The sequence below is a fragment of the Aotus nancymaae genome, unplaced genomic scaffold (genome assembly GCF_030222135.1).
Source record: "Aotus nancymaae isolate 86718 unplaced genomic scaffold, 86718_ANA_hifiasm-v0.15.2.pri h1tg000069l, whole genome shotgun sequence".
Taxonomy (NCBI): Eukaryota; Metazoa; Chordata; class Mammalia; order Primates; family Aotidae; genus Aotus; species Aotus nancymaae.
In genome coordinates, this window is record NW_026988484.1 from 2,309,338 (window position 1) to 2,329,258 (window position 19,921).

Here is a 19,921-nt window from a genome sequence, read left to right on the forward strand (position 1 = left end):
ACGAGTGACCTCCTGCAGTCCCCGGCTTCGCCTGCCGCCCAGAACCGACCGGTCAAGATGGCCGCCGCCGGGTGAGGCGAGCAGGCGAGCCGCGGGGGCGTCTGGGAGTTGTAGTCCGGGACGGCGCGCTGACGCACTTCGCCGCAGGCCGACGGGCGCCATTGTGCGGCGCGCGCCGGGTGAGTGCCGCGCGAAACCTGCGTCGGTTTGGGGCTGCGCTGGGCGGCTCCGGAACGGTTCGCTGGGGGCGAGCGCGGCCTCTTTGCATTTCCCGCAGAGGTTGGCTACCCGGAGCTGGCCGTGTCTGCCGTCCTCCCGCCGCTCCGTGGGATGGGGTCGGTGACCCGGAACCCCGAGGGAAAGCAGTGCTTTCGGGGCGCCGGGGTGGAGAGAACACATCGCCTACGGGAGCGTGGGGTCTGGGCCGGGGTGCCGATCCCCTCCGGTGTGTGGGACGGAGGAGGCTGGTTTGGTGTCCTGTCGGGGAGGGGAAAACTGGTTCTGTCCAGTCCTGTGGGAGTCCTGTGACTCACTCTGGGCGGTGGACTTGTCATTTCCCGCTGAGGGCGCCGTTCCCGGGCGGAGCAAGGGTAGCTCCCCTGCGGAGCTCTTACGCCTGTCCCTCCCCTCCCAACTTCGGTTTCCTCAGGACTCTGCACTCCACCAGACACATTGAGAAGGAGGAAACTATGGCCTCAAGGCTTCCGACGGTCTGGTCCTGTGTGAGTAGAGGCTTCCTGAGGCTTTTGAGTCCGCTGCCGCAGCTGGAGGGGTGCGGATGGTGGTGGGATGCCCACATGCCCCAGATCCCTTCGGGGAGGGGTACGGACCGGTTGTGTGTGAGACCCTGCGTGACGGTGGAACCGCAGGTGGCTTGGCTTTCCAAGGGTGTGGTTAGAACAGAGACTAGGCGGGGGTTTCTGAAGGCCACGTTGAGGTTCTTCCTTGTATCCTTTATACTGGGAAGAGGAATTGACCGGACTTTTTATGTTTTTTTTGTTTTTGAGATGGAGTCTCCCTCTGTCGCCCAGGCTGGAGTCCAGTGGCGCGATTTTGGCTGACTGCAACCTCCGCCTCTTGGGTTCAAGCGACTCTCCTGCCTCAGCCTCCTGAGTAACTGGGATTACAGGCGCGCGCAACCACGTCCGGCTAATTTTTGTGTTTTTAGTATAGACGGGGTTTCACCATGTTGGTCAGGCTGTTCTCGAACTCCTGACCTCCTGATCCGCCCGCCTTGGCCTGCCAAAGAGTAATTGACAGATCTATGCAGGGATCAGGCTTCTGTTTAGATTTCAGCAGGTAAATTGGCATCAAGAAAGAGGTGAGAGCCGCTGAGTTCAATTACAAGTAAAAAGACAGGTGAGGATGGATCCCTGACCTGTGAAGGAGATAGAAGCAGCAGAGCCCTGGGTGGGGGCTGAAGGCTTGGGTGTGATGGTGCAGCTCAGAGAATTCCCTAGGAGGCATACAAACCACTCTCAAACTCAGAATTTTCAAATGAATAAGAAATTGATTGAGTCTTGGACGTCCCATTCAGGACTCACCCAGGGGGTAAAAAAAAAAAAAAGATAGGTTTTCATATGCTACGGAGGTCTCATGTGTTGCTCTCATTACTGTAACCTGAATAGAGTCAAGCTTGGATTTGCTTGGGGTTTCAGACAAAGACAGGAACTCAGGATATGAGTTCAGAATGCCCTTGGGTCACCTTGTAGACCATTCTGTGCTTTCACTGGCCTGGTCAGCCTGCCCTGTCTTTCTTTTGCTGTGGATGAGGATGGCCTGTGGCTGAACAAGAATCTGGATTTTAGGAACCAGTGACCTTTGAAGATGTAACACTGGGTTTTAACCCGGAAGAGTGGGGACTGCTGGACCTCAAACAGAAGTCCCTGTACAGGGAAGTGATGCTGGAGAACTACAGGAACCTGGTCTCAGTGGGTAAGGCTGGCCTCCAGGTCAATAAAGATCTGTGCTCTGTAGCACAAATGTAGCACCTCTAACGTGCGTGTCTGCTTGGGCTCAGGCTGCAGGGGCAGCTTTTCAATATGACTTCTGAGGCGTCGCCTAGTTAATCCCTCAGAGCTCCTGAATACCGGGGAGGTGGGTCTGTCCAGTATGTTTTCAGCTGCAGTGGTGGATGCTTATTGTGTTTGTGACAAGAGTTCTCGCCAGGCATGGTGGCTCCCTTCAGGAGACGTGGGCAGGAGGGTTGCGTGAGCCCAGGAGTTTGCGTCCAGTGTGGACAACATACAGCCTATCTTTATTAAAAAAACAAAAGAAGAAAACCCACAAAAATTCCAGATAATTTGATGCCAGTGTCCAGCAGCTTTGGTGTGGCATCAAAGAGCCTGTCCTGGCCGGGCATGGTGGCTCACGCCTGTAATCCTGGCACTTTGGGAGGCCAAGGTAGGCAGATCAGTTGAGGTCAGGAGTTCTAGATCGGCCTGGCCAACATGGTGAAACCCCATCTTTACTAAAAATACGAAAATTAGCCAGGTGCTCCAGCTACTCAGGAGACCGAGCCAGGAGAATTGCTTGAACCTGGGACGTGGAGGAGGTTGCAGTGAGCTGAGATAGCATCACAACACTCCAGCCTGGGCAACCAAGCAAGACTCCATCTTGAAAAAAAAGAAAAAAAAAAAAAGCCTGTCCCTTCTGTCCGTGGTTATTGTGAACCTTTCTTTGTTCCCCCAAATCGTTGCACGACTGTGGCTCCAAGCATTGCATCTGTGTTCAAGGCAAAAAAGAAGAGCAGGGGTAGCTCTGGCCAGCTCTCTTTCACAGCTGTCATGTTTAACCAGAAAGCAAAAGCTTTCCCAGAATGTCCCCCAGCTGACCCATCTCCCTCATCTCCCTTTGTATCGGGCTGACCAGAACTGGGCCCCTCAGCTGCTTGTCAAAAGAGTCTAGGAAAGCCAATAACATGGATGGATGGAGTTGGATTCACCACTCTAGGCCAGAAGTCATGTCATGCAGGGGAGAAGGTGGAGACGGCTTTGTGCTGTCATAGGATAGCATTTTCTCCCAACCACAGACCCCGCCCCCCAAGCCCTGTCTCTTTTCCTTTGAGCAGAACATCAGCTTTCCAAACCAGATGTGGTATCTCAGTTAGAGGAGGCAGAAGATTTCTGGCCAGTGGAGAAAGGAATTCCTCAAGACACCATTCCAGGTGAGAACCAGACATGGGAAAGCCCCGACAGGGACGGGGCCAACCGATTAGTCAGGGACTGATATCTTAGAGAAGCGGTAGACAGCGGGATACCCCAGGTGGGGTGCTGTGATGAGCAGTTGCAGACAGACGGAACCAAACTAAGTTTCTCTCTGGCCGCAGAGTCAGCAGTGTCCTGCTTGGTTGAAAGTGAACTTGTTGCTGGTAGCAGGTGATACGTGTGTTGACAGTAGGGGTTCCCTTAGTCTGTTACACTCATGGTCTTCTACCCTACCCTCATGTAATCACTGGTAACTCTGGTGTGTATTTCTTTTTTTTTTTTTTTTTTTTTGAGACGGAGTTTCGCTGTTGTTACCCAAGCTGGAGTGCAATGGTGTGATCTCGGCTCACCGCAACCTCTGCCTCCTGGGTTCAGGCAATTCTCCTGCCTCAGCCTCCTGAGTAGCTGGGATTACAGGCACGCGCCACCATGCCCAGCTGATTTTTTGTATTTTTAGTAGAGACGGGGTTTCACCACGTTGACCAGGATGGTCTCGATCTCTTGACCTCGTGATCCACCCACCTCGGCCTCCCAAAGTACTGGGATTACAGGCTTGAGCCACCGCGCCCGGCCCTTCTGGTGTGTATTTCTAGCCAGACTTCCCTATATAGGCTTATGTTAATGTATGTGAATACATGTACACATTTTGAGGGTGTTATAATACAGACAGGGTCTCACTCTGTCACCGAGGCTGGAGTGCAGTGACATGATCTCACTCACTGTACCCTCTGCCTCCTGGACTCAAGCTGTCCTCCTACTTCAGCCTTCCAAGTAGCTGGAAGTACAGGCATGCACCACCACATCCATTAAATTCTTTTTTTTTGGGTAGAGATGGTGATTCGCTATGTTGCCCAGGCTGATTTCAAACTCCTGAGCTGAAGTGATCTACCCACCTCAGCTTCCCAGAGTGCTAGGATTACAGGCATGAGCCACCATGTCTGCCAGTCCACTTTATTTATTAATTTATTTATTTGTACTTCTCCTGGACACTTTGTTTATTTATTTACTTATTTTGAGGTGGAGTTTTGCTCTTGTTGCCCAGGCTGGAGTGCAGTGGCACGATCTTGGCTCACTACAACCTCTGCTTGCCAGGCTCAAGTGATTCTCCTGCCTCAGCCTCCCGAGTAGCTGGGATTACAGGCATGCACCACCATGCCCGGCTAATTTTGTATTTTTGGTAGAGACGGGGTTTCGCCATGTTGGAGAGGCTGGTTTCGAACTCCTGACCTCAAGTGATCCACCTGCCTCAGCCTCCCAAATTGTTGGGATTACAGGCGTGAGCCACCATGCCCGGCCACTTTATTTATTTTTTGAGATGGAGTCTCACTCTTGCTCAGTCTGGAGTGCAGTGGTGTGATCTTGACTCACTGCAACCTTTGCCTCCCGGGTTCAAGTAATTCTCCAGCCTCAGCCTCCCCAGTAACTGGGATTACAGGTATGCACAATGACACCAGGCTAATTTTTTTTTTTGAGACGGAGTTTCGCTCTTGTTACCCAAGCTGGAGTGCAATGGCGCGATCTCGGCTCACCGCAACCTCCGCCTCCTGGGTTCAGGCAATTCTCCTGCGTCAGCCTCCTGAGTAGCTGGGATTACAGGCACGCGCCACCATGCCCAGCTAATTTTTTGTATTTTTAGTAGAGACGGGGTTTCACCATGTTGACCAGGGTGGTCTCAATCTCTTGACCTCGTGATCCACCCGCCTCAGCCTCCCAAAGTGCTGGGATTACAGGTGTGAGCCACCGCGCCCGGCTAATTTTTGTATTTTTAATAGAGACAATTTCACCATATGGCCAGGCTGGTCTTGAACTCCTGACCTAAAGTGATTAGCCCATCTTGGCCTCCCAGCGTCCTGGGATTATAGGCATGAGCCACTGTGCTCGACCTCTGCTTTGTTCTTAACAGCTTCAGTGTGGTCCACATTTGGTTTCTCTTCTTTGGATGGACGTTAACATTATTGCAGAAAACTTCCTTGCATACTTTTTTTTTGTACGAACAAGTTGGTTTTTCTGTAGGTTGGATTTCTAAAACTGGAACTTCAGGATCAACCCATGTTGTAAGCTAAAAATCTGGTAGTGACATATTGCCATCTCAAATCCTTTAAGGCCAGACACAGTGGCTCACACTGTAATCCTGGAACTTTGGGAGGCTGAGGTGGGAGGATGTTTGAGACCTGTCTCTATAAAAAAAAAAAAAATAGGCCAGGTGTGGTGACTCATGCTTGTAATCCCAGCACTTTGGGAGGCTGAGGCGGGCGAATCATTTGGGGTCAGGAGTTCAAGACCAGCCTGGCCAACATGGTGAAACCTCATTACTACTAAAAATACAAAAATTAGCCAGGTGCGGTAGTGGGCGCCTGTAATCCCAGCTCTTTGGGAGACTGAGGCAGGAGAATCGCTTGAACCTGGGAGGCAGAGGTGGCAGTGAGCAGAGATAGTGCCACTGTGTGACAGAGCGAGACTCCATCTCAAAAAATATATATATAAATAAAATCTTATGTTTTTTTTTTTTTTTTGAGGTGGAGTTTCACTCTTGTTGCCCAGGCTGGAGTGTAGTGGCGCAGTCCCGGCTAACCGCAACCTCCACCTCCCGGGTTCAAGCGATTCTCCTGCCTCAGCCTCCTGTGTAGCTGGGATTACAGGCATGTGCCACCACACCTGGCTAATTTTGTATTTTTAGTAGAGACGGGGTTTCTCCATGTTGGTCAGGCTGGTCTCAAACTCCTGACCTCAGGTGATCCACCCGCCTTGGCCTCCCAAAGTGCTGGGATTACAGGTGTGAGCCACCGAATGAAATCTTTTAAAATAGGCCAGGCATGGGGACTTAGGCCTTTAATCCCAGCAATTTGGGAGTCCAAGGCAGGAGGATTGCTTCAGGCTAGGAGTTTGAGGTTATGGTAGGCTATTATTATGCCATTGCACTCCAGTCTGGTTGGCAGTGAGATCCTGTCTCAAAAAAAAAATCCTTCAGAATACATATAGTTGCTGAAGTACATGACAGCTCTTTTTCTTCATCGACAGCAATTTGTAATGGTCTTTTTAAGGTTTGCAGATCTCATGGGCTAAATATATTGTGTTAGTTTAGTTCACATTGTCCTCACAATGGACCAGGTTGGACATAGTTTATAAATCTATGGCCTGTTTGTATTTTTTCTTTTGTGAGTTTATAGATTTTCCCATTTTTTTCTTATTTGTGGGAATTTTATATGTTCTGCATATTAATATTGAAATGTCATATTCCAGACCATGTATTGTCTACCTTTATGTCGTCTCTGTACAGAAGTTTTATAATTTCAAGTTTTTTTTTTCTTTTCAAATATATCTTTATTTCTGTTGTGGTATTTGTTATATACCTTGAACTGCTGTGCTCAAGCAGTCCTCCTGCCTAACACTTTTAAAGTGCTGGGATTGCAGCACTTAAGTGTTTGTCGTTTCAGTTTATCCAGAATTTCCCTTTATATATGGGTGGAGTTCATTCTCTGCTTATTGGAAACAACGTATTTGTCATGGACTAAATCACCATCTTTATTTACAGGCCTCTCTGGACTCTCCCTTGATCTTTTCTGTCTCTGAGTAAATGCCATGTTACCGTATTTTGATATATAGTAGTTCCCCTTGTTAATAAAAAAAAAAATCTTAGCTGGCTTTAGCCATGTATTTCTCCAGATGAACACTTACCATCAGCTTGTCACTGTTCATTGAGAAAATCCAGTTGGGGATTGTGTATTACATTTAATTAGGTTTCCATTGTTACTGTTATCTGATCAGGTTAATCCTTCTTCATGGTGTTGCATCATTATTCCAGATGAATCAGTCATGCTCTTAAATTCTGTTACCATTTTTTTTTTTTTGAGATGGAGTCTTAATTTGTTGCCCAGACTGGAGTGCAGTGGTGCGATCTTGGCTCACTGCAACCTCTGCCTCCTGAGTAGCTGGGACAATAGTCATGTGCCACCATGTCTTGCTAATTTTTTGTATTTTATTAGAGACAGAGTTTTGCCACATTGCACAGGCTGGACTTGAACTCCTGAGCTCAGGCAGTCGACCCGCCTCGGTCTCCCAAAGTGCAGGGATTACAGAGACGAGCCACGGTGTCTGGCTTCTTATATCATTTGTAATAGTTGTGTTACATCATGTATTCATCATGGTCAGTACTTCCAAAATAGTGTGAAGCTCATAGTGTAAAGAGTAGGTGTCTAGTCTCTGACTTAAATGGAAATATTTCTACGTTTTAAGACAGAGTCTCTGTTGGCCAGGCTGGAGTGCAGTGGTGCGATCTTGGCTCACTGCAACCCCTGCCTCCTGGCTTCAGGCAATTCTCCTGCCTCAACCTCTCAAGTAGCTGGGACTACAGGTCTGTGCCACCACACCCAGCTAAATCTTTTTTGTTTTTGTATTTTTAGTAGAGACGGGTTTTACCGTGTTAGCCAGGATGGTCTTCATCTCTTGATCTCGTGATCTTCCTGCCTTGGCCTCCCAAAGTGCTCAGATTACAGGTGTGAGAGCCACTGCACCTGGCCCATCCTGTCTTTTCTAATGAATGAAACTCAGTATTATCTCCCTCCAGAGCTTACTAAAGTGATCACATGATTCTTCTCCATCGAGCAGTTAACTTAAGAGTACAGTAGACATAGAAGTGCTCTCGTGATGTGCTGCTGGAGTATTGACTTTTTAAAGGATGTTTGTGTCAGTATTCATAAGTTATGTCAGGGAGGTGGTTTTCTTTGTGTGTCTGCTTTCTCAGCTCTTCTGTCAGTGTGCTGAATGCAGAGGACACTGGATGCTTTCCCTTCTTTTTGTTTTCTGTGCTGGGATGCAAGTGGCATCAGCACTGCCACTGCTGGCAGTGTGGAGCTGTGAAATCTGCACCTGACCCCCCATCTTTGGTGATGACCCGTTTGCCACAGAATAGAGGGCTAGAGTCTCTGTGACTCTTCCCTACTCCCAACCTTTTTCTGGGCCCTGTTTCTGATTTCTTAATATTTCAACTTCCTGGATCAGCACTAATATTTTGTTTTGCGTTTCCACATTCAAAGTTCTTCCTTCCATTCCTGTCACTGAAAATCTTTGTTAGCTAAAGAGGTCACTGAAGGATTTCACCTGCAAGGTCCCCAGCAGTGCAAGTGCTTGTATTTGCCTGCAGTAGTTTCTGTGCCCCTTGGTTGCTCCCCTTGATTCAGCCTCCTAGTTTGTTTTTTGTTTTTGTTTTTTTTGCCACGGAGTCTAGCCCTGTTGCCAGACTGGAGTGCAGTGGCGTGATCTCAGCTCACTGCAATCTCTCCCTCCCAGGTTCGAGTGATTCTCCTGCCTCAGCCTCCTGAGTACTGGGGATTACAGCTGCCCACCACCAAACCCAGCTAATATTTTGTATTCTTAGTAGAGGCGGGGTTTCACCATGTTGGCCAGGATGGTCTCCATCACTTGACCTTGTGATCTGCCCCCCTTGGCCTCTCAAAGTGCTGGGATTACAGGCGTGAGCCACTGCGCCTGGCCCAGCCTCCTGATCTTCTGTTTGGTCTTTATGTCTCTGGATTACTCAGGCTGTGATAAGTCTGTGTTTCATCCTTTTTGGAGCTCAGGACCCGTGTCCTGAATGGGCAGACCTCCAGGCCATGCACTTCTGGATGGTGTAGGAGTACCCTAAATCTGGCTGATGTCTCGGGTACCATGGGTACCGTAAGTCTTGGGAGAGTTGGCTCCACAGGTGACAGATTTAGGGTGAAGTCCCAAAGTCAGAGGCCACATGAGGGGAGCCTCGGCAGGAGTTACTGTTGCAGGTTTCATTTTTTCCTTTTTTTTTTTTTTTTTTTTAGAATATACCTTCCTCTTTTCCTTCTCTCACCTCACAGATGTTTAAGGAGGGCCTTTTATGTCCCATGCAGTATACTTACTAAAAACTTATGTGATAAACCAAAGCACTTACATAATTACTACTGTCTTTGACTTAATAGTCTAAACAATGATGGCCTTTTACAAACGTGTTACCCAGATACAATGGTAAATGTACTGAGAAGGAAAAGCCCCTGGTATAAAGAGGGGAAGCAGTGGGCAATTCCTGTAGAAGACCTAGTTAGGGGAAACTGCAAGGGTGAGATTGAAGCCAATTCCTGAAGGAAAATAAGCCTGTGGACATACAGGAGTGGTGGTCAAGCGAGCTTCTAGGCATGGAGATGCCATTTGGGGCAACTGTGAGATGGGAAAGAGCTTGCCACTTTGAGGGGCACTTCAAGCCTAGTGGACTAGGAGCTGGTAAAATGAAGGGATGTGACATTGCTTTTCACAGCTCACTCCAGGTGGCTTGTGGAGAAAGAGTTGTGGTATGTCACAGATTGGAGTCGGACAGAGTCCACAGTTACACCTGCTAACACCTGTGATATGTGTACTAACTGCCTGAGAGTAACAGTACAGTTGGGGAGAATCGGGTGTGCATGATTCATAGCTGGATTCATTGAGACTAGGTAATTGGCTGAGAGGGATGAAAGAATAAACCACCAAAATTTCTCGTAGGTGACTGTTTGACATATTTTGTATGTAAAGTCGGACGTGTCCTGCACATAACAAAATCCACTGATGCTCAAGTCCCCAATGTAGAATAGTGTAGCTTTTGCATGTGACCTACTCACATTCTTCCTTATAGTTGAAGTCATCTCTAGATTACTTACAATACCTAATACAATGTGAATGCTGTGTAAGTAGTTGTTATACTGCACTGTTTAGGGAATAGTGACAAGGAAAAAATGTTTACACTTGTTCAGTACATTCGCAACAATCCTTTATATATATTTTTGAGTCAAGGTCTTACTTTGTCACCCAGGCTGATACGGAGTGGCATGATCATGGCTCACTGCAACCTTGAACACCTGGGCTCAAGTGATCCTCCTGCCTTAGCTTTCTGAGTAGCTGGGGCTACAGGTGTGAGCCACTACGCCTGGCTGACGTTTTTGTCACCACATTGCCCAGGCTGGTATTGAGCTCCCGGCCTCGAGCAGCTCTCTCACCGTCACTTTCTCAGCATGCTGGGATCACGGTCTTTAGCCTCCTTGTTTGGCGCATCTTCCATTTTTTTTTCCTTTCCAAATATTTTCAATCCAGAGTGTGTTGAATCCACAGATCTGGAACCCACAGAATATACAGGTCCAACTACACATTCTTTTGGTCAGCATCTGCTTTCTTCTTTTTCTTTTCTTTTTTTTTTTTTTCGGAGAGTCTTGCTCTGTCACCCAGGCTGCTGGACTGCAATGGTGCAATCCTGGCTCACTGCAACCTCTGCCTCCTGGGTTCAAGCGATTCTCCTGCCTCAGCCTCCTGAGTAGCTGGGACTACAGGACTGTGCCTCTATGTGTCAATAGCTTCATTTAAAAATATGATAAAGGAGCTGGGTGTGGTGGCTCGTGCCTGTAATCCCAGCACTTGGGGAGGCCAAGGCGGGCAAGGTTGGAAATTCAAGACCAGGCTGACCAACATAGAGAAACCCTGCGTCTACTAAGAATACAAAAAGTTAGCCAGGCGTGGTGGCAGGCACTTGTAGTCTCACCTACCCAGGAAGCTGAGGCTGGAGAATCACTTTAACCTGGGAGGTGGAGGTTGCAGTGAGCCAAGATTGCACCGTTGCACTCCAGCCTGGGCAGCAAGAGCGAAACTCTATCTCAAAATATATATATATATATATATATATATACACACACACATATATATATATGATAAAGGTACCTGGTGTGATGGCTCATGACTGGAATGCCAGTACTTACAGAGGCTAAGGTGGGAGGATCACTTGAGCTGAGGAGTTCAAGACCAGCCTGACCAACATAGCCCAACCTCATCCCTACTAAAAATAAAAATAATTAGGTGGATATGGTGGCACATCCCTGTAGTCTTATCTGGGAAGCTGAGGCAAGAGAATTGTTTTGAGTTTGAGAGTTTGAGGCTGCATTCAGCTGTGATTGCACCACTGCCCTTCAGCCTAGACAACACAGCAAGCGACTGTCTCAAAAGAAAAAAGGGCCAGGTGTGGTGGCTCACACCTGTAACCCCATCACTTTCGGACTCCAAAGCTGGAGGATTACTTGAGGCTAGGAGTTTGAGACTGGCCTGGGAAAGATGGTGAATACAGGTCTCTACAAAAATAAAAATAACAATTAGCTGAGTGTGGAGGCAGGAGGATGTCTTCAGCCTGGGAGGTTGACGTTGCAGTGAGCTGTGATAGCACCACTATACTACAGCCTTTCTCTCTCCAGGATAAGGGAGAAAAACTGTTTCTGAGTTTTTGGCATTAGCCAAGGCTGTGGGCATGTCTGGTAAAGAACTAGACTGTGCTGAGGAGAGGAAATAAGGGGTTTGTGTTTTCTATGTGTTTTTTTTTTTTTTTTTTTTTTTTTTTAGGCAAGGTCTCACACTGTCACCCAGGCTAAAGTGCAGTAGCCCCATCTCACGTCACTCCAACCTCAACCTCCCAGGTTCAATCAAATTCTCCTGCCTCATCGTCCGGAGTTGCTGGGACTACAGGCACCTGCCACCACACCTGGCTAATAATTTGGATACTTTAGTAGAGACAGGGTTTCACCATTTTGGCCAGGGTGATCTTGAACTCCTGACCTCAACTGATTTTCCCACCTGTACCTCCCAAAGTGCTGGGATTACAGGCGTGAGCTACCACAGCTGGCCTGTTTTTTTTTTTTTTTTTTTACTTTTTATGTTGAAATAATTTTAAAGGATTACAATAGGCTGGGCACAGTTGCTCAGGCCTGTAAAATCTCAGCACTTTGAGAGGGCCAGGTGGGAGGATTACTTGGGAGCAGTGTCAGCAGCAAAGCGAAATTCTGTCTGTACCACAAAAGCAACAACCCAAAAACCAAGTGTTGCGGCATACGCCTGTAGCCGTCGCTACGTGGGAGACTGAGATGAGAGGATTACTTGAGCCCAGGAGGTTGAAGGTGCAGTGACCCAGGGTCATGCTGCTGTATCACGGCCTGGGCAAAAGAGAGATTCTGTCTCAAAAACAAAACAAAATGAAAAACTTTATACTAATAGCATGGATAATTCAGTAGCTTTCGTGTTGATCGAAGTTTTTAAACTGTCCCATGCCTTAACTGATTCTTGTCATGACGAATGAGAAGACACCATAGAGACACGCAAAGGTTTGCTGATTTAGTCGATTGCACCTATTTAGACCTCAGAAGGAGATGCACACAGCACATAAAAACGCCTGTGTGTAAGTCATAGGTGTGTAGAATGGAATGCTTTACTGTGACATGAGAAAACTGTCCCCTGGGTGGTCTGTTTCTCCCAACACTGGCGTGGCTGTGCCTCTCATTAATGCACAGAACTGGTATTGAGTGCAAACTTGGGCCATTTTGACAGCTCACCCTGTATGCTGCTCCGGCTTTCCATGTTAGCAAGAAGGGGAGTCAAGTCAGCAGTCCCCGACCTTTTTGGCACTAGGGAACAGTTTTGTGAAAGACAGTTTTTCCACAGACCTCAGGGTGGAAAGGGATGGTTTTGAAATGAAACTGTTCGACCTCAGATCATGAGACGTTAGATTCTCATAAGGAGCATGCAACCTAGATCCCTCACATGCGGTTTGCAATAGGGTTCATGCTCCTGTGAGAATCTGATGCCACGACTGATCTAACAGAAGGCGGGGCTCAGGTGGTAATGCTCACTAGCCGGCAGCTCACCTCCTGCTGTGCAGCCCAGTACCATTCCATGTCCTGGCAGTTGAGGACCCCTGATTTAAGTAGAAGGGAATCAAATGCTAGGACAAATGGCATTCATCCTCAGGAAGACACTGAATGAGGACAAATGCTGTCACATTAAGAAATGTCGGGAAATAGGCCGGGCGCAGTGGCCACGCCTGTAATCCCAGCACTTTGGGAGGCCGAGGTGGGTGGATCACGAGGTCAATAGATGAGACCATCCTGGTCAACATGGTGAAACCCCGTCTCTACTAAAAATACAAAGAATTAGCTGGGCATGGTGGCGCGTGCCTGTAATCCCAGCTACTCAGGAGGCTGAGGCAGGAGAATTGCCTGAACCCAGGAGGCAGAGGTTGCGGTGAGCCGAGATCGCGCCATTGCACTCCAGCCTGGGTAACAAGAGCGAAACTCCGTCTCAAAAAAAAAAAAATAAGAAAGAAATGTCAGGAAGTAAATTAGATGGCACTTGAGTCTTCAGCGCTCACTTAATCCCTTCAAGAAACCATTGCCATATGTGTGGCTCTCGGTTGGAATCCTTGAGATATAAACTATTATAGATGTATTCATCAAGAAAGGGATGCAGGGAAGAGGCTGTTACGAAGGTCATGATTTAGGAAACTCTGCAGGGCATTTTACATTTTTTACTTGTCAAGAAGTTAAGTAGGGGCCAGGTGCAGTGGCTCATGCCTGTAATCCCAGCACTTTGAGAAGCCAAAGTGGGCGGGTCATTTGATTTCAGGAGTTTGACCAACCTGGGCAACATGGCGAAACCCTGTTGCTACATGAAATAGAAAAATGAGCCGTGTGTGGTGGCGTGTGCCTTTAGTCCCACCTACTTGGGAAGTTGAGGTGGGAGAATGGCTTGAGTCTGGAGGGTGGAGGCTGCAGTGAGCTGAGATCTTGTCACTGCAGAAAAGAAAAGTAGGAAATGAGTCCTACAAATGAAAACAGCAGCTTTTTGAAACGTAGACCAAACATGAGTCTGAAGAATAAGTCTGATGAAAAGGAGAGTGTTTTATTGGGAGGAAGAAAGCAAATTTCTTCTTGAGATTCCATTCTTTGTATAGCTTGAGAGGTCCACACAAGCTGTAGAGCGACCAATGGCATACCATTCTTTTAAACAAGAACAAGATGGAGTAAATGTGTTTAGTGTGTAAAGCTTCACTTTCAGCTTGTCTTTTCCCTCTTCCATGGGACATTAACCCGCAAACATCCCAAATGGAGTAAGTCTTTTTCATCAATTTTTCAACATCTGAGAACGCACACCAGGAAGAAACCTCAGAAATATGATCATGTGAGGAAAGTCTTATCTTGAGAGAATTCATACTGGAAAAGTTCTTACATTGAGTATTATATCTAAGAACTTCTAAAACCATGAGAATGTAATTGGTGTGGGAAAGAATGTAATTTCATGTGTAGCTCTCTTATTCAGCATGAGAGAAGTTGTACTACAGATTACCTAAGAGCATACGGTTGGAAAGGCTTTGGGTATCCCAGAACTCACTACAAGGAGCCCTCTCTGAGCATAACGTTTTGGGAACCCCTTCAGTAGGAGTCCTCATTGTTTTCAGCATCAGAGGACTCATATGGGCAACCACCCTGTGAATGTAATCTTTGCAGACAAATTACCAGCCTTAACTGTCACCTTATGTGACAACAAAATAAATATACACTGGAAAGAACCCCATGAATAATAAAAATAAAATGTCTCATCCCATTTTTTTATTTTTGAGACAGTCTCACTCTGTCGCCAGGCTAGAGTGCAGTGGCACGATCTCGGCTCACTGCAACCTCCACCTCTTTGGTTCAAGCGATTCTCCTGCCTCAGCCTCCCAATTAGCTGGCACTACAGGTGCGTGCCACCCCACCCAGCTAATTTTTGTATTTTTTAGTAGAGACGAGGTTTCACCATGTTGGCCAGGATGGTCTCGATCTCTTGACCTCATGATCTGCCCGCCTCAGCCTCCCAAAGTGCTGAGATTACAGGCGTGAGCCACCGTGCCTGGCCAAAATGTCTCATTCTGTTTTTTTGTGTCATAGGGAAGGCAAACCCTACATAAAACTTTGATAACATAAATGTATAAATGTAGTATGAAACAAGTCTTGTCTCTTCTAATTTGCTTTACTATCTGACCTAAACATCTAGAACAAATATTTAAAAATATGGATGACAGCAGGCATCTTTTACTTCCGTATGTGCCCATTTGCTAACACAGTGACTGAATTAGTAGAAGCCCAGCAGATACTGCTGAGCGAATAGATGTCTGAAGAAATTGCGAGAGACAAGAATGTGTCTTCAAAGAGAAGACTGAGTACAAGGCCAGGCTTTGAAACTAAAGGGTAGGTAAGAGAGTAAAGGAAAATCTTGAGAGTACCACAAAGAAGACTTCTTGGCACCTAGGTGGAGAATCTGGAATGTTGAGTGGCTGACAAATATGATTTGGCTGGAATTCAGTATAATGGAATAATCACATGCTTTATGATCTTTTATTGAAGAACACTTTATATTCTGTGTCGTCTCCCACATATCTGATCTCTATGACCTCTGTAAAGTGTGGTCTTCTTATCTGGGGACCACTCTCCCTGGGTTCCAGGGCTTGTACTCAGGGATAATTTCAAAGCCTGAAATGTTGTAACTAGTAATTAAGAAGGAAAACAAATGAACTAAGCGTTTGAAGCAGACTGTTTTTGAGGAAAGAAAAATACCTTCAATAATCCTATTAGAAAGAAGAACAATGGCTTTTTAAGGAGAAAATAAATGAATCAGAAGTAGAGAAGAAAAAAATCTTCCAGGAGCTCATTTTCTGGGTAGACAAAATGCCAAAATTACTTTGAGTAAGTAGAGAATAAATAAATAAGCAACCAGGAAACCTATACAGGGGAAAAAAAACTCTTTACAGATATTTTCCATCTAGTTTTTATTACAGTACTTTGTACAGCTGTTAAAAAGAACGAGCCACCTCTTGATGTCCTAATTTGAAACAGCATGTGTGTACTTAATATATATGACGTATTTTAATACATAAATATATGTAAAGTATTTCTTAAAATTCAAGTGTGCTTGCTCTGGTTTCACATATAGTAAAATTGGAACAATACAGAGATGAGGATAAAAGTTTGAAAATGACAATACATATTCAAATATGAATGTACAAATTGGTTGTGTGTCTGTTGGTCATTAATGGAAAGATGTAGAGACCCCTTTGGAATTTTATATTAACTTTTCTAGGTGCTGCCCGTAACTTTGCTCATAGAATGGAAAGGGCTGTCCCCTTCCTGTTGCGTCACTAATTCCTAGTCTAGTTCCTCACACATTATAGGTGCTCAGTAATTATTTGTTGAGTGTAGGAGTAAAGAAACAAAGAATGGAAGCATTTGTGGAAAAGTGTCGAATTGCCAAACTTAGTCCTAGGAGAAATATTAAAATTAACTTTTTTAAGAACTAATTGACAGCTTGCATCTGAATATGCAATGGAGATTTTTTTTTTTTTTTTTTTTGAGACGGAGTTTCGCTCTTGTTACCCAGGCTGGAATACAATGGCGTGATCTCGGCTCACCGCAACCTACGCCTCCTGGGTTCAGGCAATTCTTCTGCCTCAGCCTCCTGAGTAGCTGGGATTACAGGCATGCGCCACCATGCCCAGCTAATTTTTTGTATTTTTAGTAGAGATGGGGTTTCACCATGTTGACCAGGATGATCTCGATCTCTTGACCTCGTGATCCACCCGCCTCGGCCTCCCAAAGTGCTGGGATTACAGGCGTGAGCCACCGCGCCCGGCCAGCAGTGGAGATTTTTTAACTTCCCATTAAAGACAGGGCTGGGTGCAGTGGCCCACACCTCTAATCTTAGCATCTTGGGAGGCTGAAGTGGGAGAATTGCTGCAGCCCAGGAATTGGAGACCAACCTGGGCAGCACAGCAAGACTTGGTCCCTACAAAAAATTTAAAAATTAGCCATGCCTTCTGGGGTACACACCTGAAATACTATTAAAATGATACTATTTGGCTAGGCACAGTGGCTCAGGCCTGTAATCCCAGAACTTTGGGAGACTTTGTGGATCACAGAGACCAGCCTGGCCAAAACCCCCCCATCCCTTTTAAAAATACTGGGCCTGGTGGTGGGTGCCTGTAATACAAGCTACTTGGGAGGCTGGGGCAGGGGAATTGCTTGAACACAAGAGGCGGAGGTTACACTGAGCCGAGATCGTGCCATTGCACTCCAGCCTGGGTGACAGAGCACGACTCTGTCTCAAAGAAAATAAATTTTAAAAAAAAGCTCTTGAGCAAATTGACAGATTACAAAATAAATTCACAGAAGTAGTTTAGCTTGCCCAGGTACAGTGGCTCACCTGTAATCCCAGTACTTCGGGAGGCCAAGGCGAGTTGATCACTTGAGACTGGAAGTTCAAGACCAGCCTGGGTAACATGGTGAAACCCTGTGTCTACTAAAAATACAAAAAAATTAGCCAGGTATAATGGTGCACACCTGTAATTTGGGAGGCTGAGGCCTGAGAATTGCTTGAACTCAGAAGTCGGATGTTGCAGTGAGCAGAGATCGCACCACTGCACTCCAGCCTGGGCTACAGAGCAAGATTCCATCTCAAAAAAAAAAAAAAAGAGAGGAAAAGAAAAAGCTTTGGTTACACCAGGAATAACAAATTTGACACAAATATACAAAACATATTAATACCTTTAAAAAGTTGAACCAAATAATAAATTATTAAGGAATGAACTGGATTTTTTTTTTTTTTTTTTTTTGAGATAGAGTTTCGTTCTTGTTACCCAGGCTGGAGTGCAATGGCGCTATCTCAGCTCACCGCAACCTCCGCTTCCTGGGTTCAGGCAATTCTTCTGCCTCAGCCTCCTGAGTAGCTGGGATTACAGGCACACGCCACCATGCCCAGCTAATTTTTTGTATTTTTAGTAGAGACGGGGTTTCACCATGTTGACCAGGATGGTCTCGATCTCTTGACCTCGTGGTCCACCCGCCTCGGCCTCCCAAAGTGCTAGGATTACAGGCGTGAGCCACCGCGCCCAGCGATTTTTTTATTTTTTGAGAAGGAGTTTCGCTCTTATTGCCCAGCCTGAAGTGCAGTGGCAAAATCTCAGCTCACAGCAACCTTTGCCTTCCGGGTTCAAGCGATTCTCCTGCCACAGCCTCCTGAGTAGCTGAGATTACAGGCATACACCACCACACCTGGCTACTTTTTGTATTTTTAGTAGAGATGGGGTTTCACCATGTTGGTCAGGCTGGTCTCGAACCCCTGACCTCAGGTTATCTGCTCACCTCAGCGTGAGCCACCGTGCCTAGCCGAGCAGGACCTATTTAAAGAAAGGTGTATGTGTTGGAGTGTGGAAGACTTGAATAAATAGAGGTATTAACTTATTTTGAGGACATACAAAGGTTAGAAGTACTGATGCACTTTTCCTGAGTCCTGAAGTCATTCTAGCCATCAGCCTCTGGAGAAATGGTAGTGGAACCATTTTACCATGGCACCAGAAATACAAGTCCCTGGCAAGGGCTTGGCTGAAAAGAAGCAAGTGGGGTGCAAACCATGTGTGCTCTATGTTACACAGAAGTTGTATTGAATCAGCAAATATTACTTGAGCATTTGCCGGGATTCCAGGTACTGTTCCAGGACTACATCAGAGCAATGAGCGGGGCAGGTCTCACACTTGCTTTCATTTGGCCTACATCCATTCCAGACTACAGCTAGCATGCATGGCTGATTAAATCAACAAAAGTGAACTTTTTGGATGGGTGTGGTCGTTCACGCCTGTAATCCCATCACTTTGAGGTGGGCGGATCACGAGGTCAGGAGATCCCAGCACTTTGGGAGGCTGAGGCGGGCAGATGACAAGGTCAGGAGATCTAGACCATCCTGGCTAACATGGTGAAACCCCGTCTCCACTAAAAATACAAAAAATTAGCCAGGAGTGGTGGCACGTGCCTGTAATCCCAGCTACTTGGGAGGCTGAGGCAGGAGAATCACTTGAACCTGAGAGGCAGGGGTTGCAGTGAGTCGAGATTGTGCCGCTGCACTCCGGCCTGGGCAACAGAGGGAGACTACGTCTCAAAAAAAATAAAATGATATTTTTCCTTCAGTACCTCAGTCACACTGGGCACCTTTCAGCTGCTCATTGCCTCTGCTGCTAGTGCCACTGTGTTGGGACAGTACAGATCTAGAACATCTTATCCATAGAAAGTTCCATTAGCACTGCTCTAGATAGGGTGAGAGACATGAGAAGTACATTGTTGAATCAGATATTTTGAGGTGGTAACTGGTGCTGCAGAGAGAAGGAAACAATGGGATATGCTGGGGACAAGCGGCAGTAGTTTAGAACTAAGCAGGAAGATGGATCTGAGGTGGCATTTGAGCTCAGAGCTGAATGGGAAAGGTGAACCAGGTGAAGATGTTGTGGAAGACTATACCAGGCAGGTGGGTGGTGCACATTTAGATCTCTGGATGAAAGCCATATTCTAGGAAAAGTAAGATGGTGGCTGTCGAAGACCCCTTTACTGTCAAGGGCATGAAATAACAGGGTTTGGAATCCAACTTCTTTGTTGTCCACTGTGTTAGGCTGTTCTTACATTGCTATAAATAACTGACACTGGGTTATTTATGAAGGTTTAATTGGCTCACATTTCTGCAGGCTGTAGAAGGGTGGCACTGGCATCTGCTCAGCTTCTGGGGAGGCCTCAGAGAGCGTTTACTCATGGTGGAAGGCATATTGGGAGCAGGCATATCATATGGCAAAAGCAGGAGCCAGAGAGGGGAAGAAAGTGCCACAAACTTTTTTTTTTTTTGGCGGGGGGACAGCATCTCAACTTTGTCACCCAGGCAGGAACGCAGTGGTGTAATCATGACCCACTGTAGCCTTGACTTTCTGGGCTCAAGCAGTTCTCCCATCTCAGCCCCTTGAGCAGACAGACAACAGGTGTATGCCGCCATGCCTGGCTAATTTTATTTTTTGTAGAGATAAGGGTATTGCCATGTTGCTCAGGCTGGTCTAGAACTCCTGGGCT

The 19,921-nt window shown here is 46.6% G+C and overlaps 1 protein-coding gene across 1 annotated transcript in view; it reads left to right on the forward strand.

Moving 5' to 3' along the window:
• Window positions 1–320: 320 nt before the first annotated feature.
• ZNF274 (zinc finger protein 274) overlaps window positions 321–19,921 on the forward strand; it is a 33,432-nt gene continuing 13,831 nt past the window's right edge. Inside the window, exons 1-4 of the mRNA XM_012473204.3 lie at window positions 321–335; window positions 650–722; window positions 1,809–1,935; window positions 3,071–3,166. Coding sequence (XP_012328627.2) covers window positions 331–335; window positions 650–722; window positions 1,809–1,935; window positions 3,071–3,166 — 301 coding nt within the window. The 5' untranslated portion in view covers window positions 321–330. The remainder of the gene's footprint in view (window positions 336–649; window positions 723–1,808; window positions 1,936–3,070; window positions 3,167–19,921) is intronic.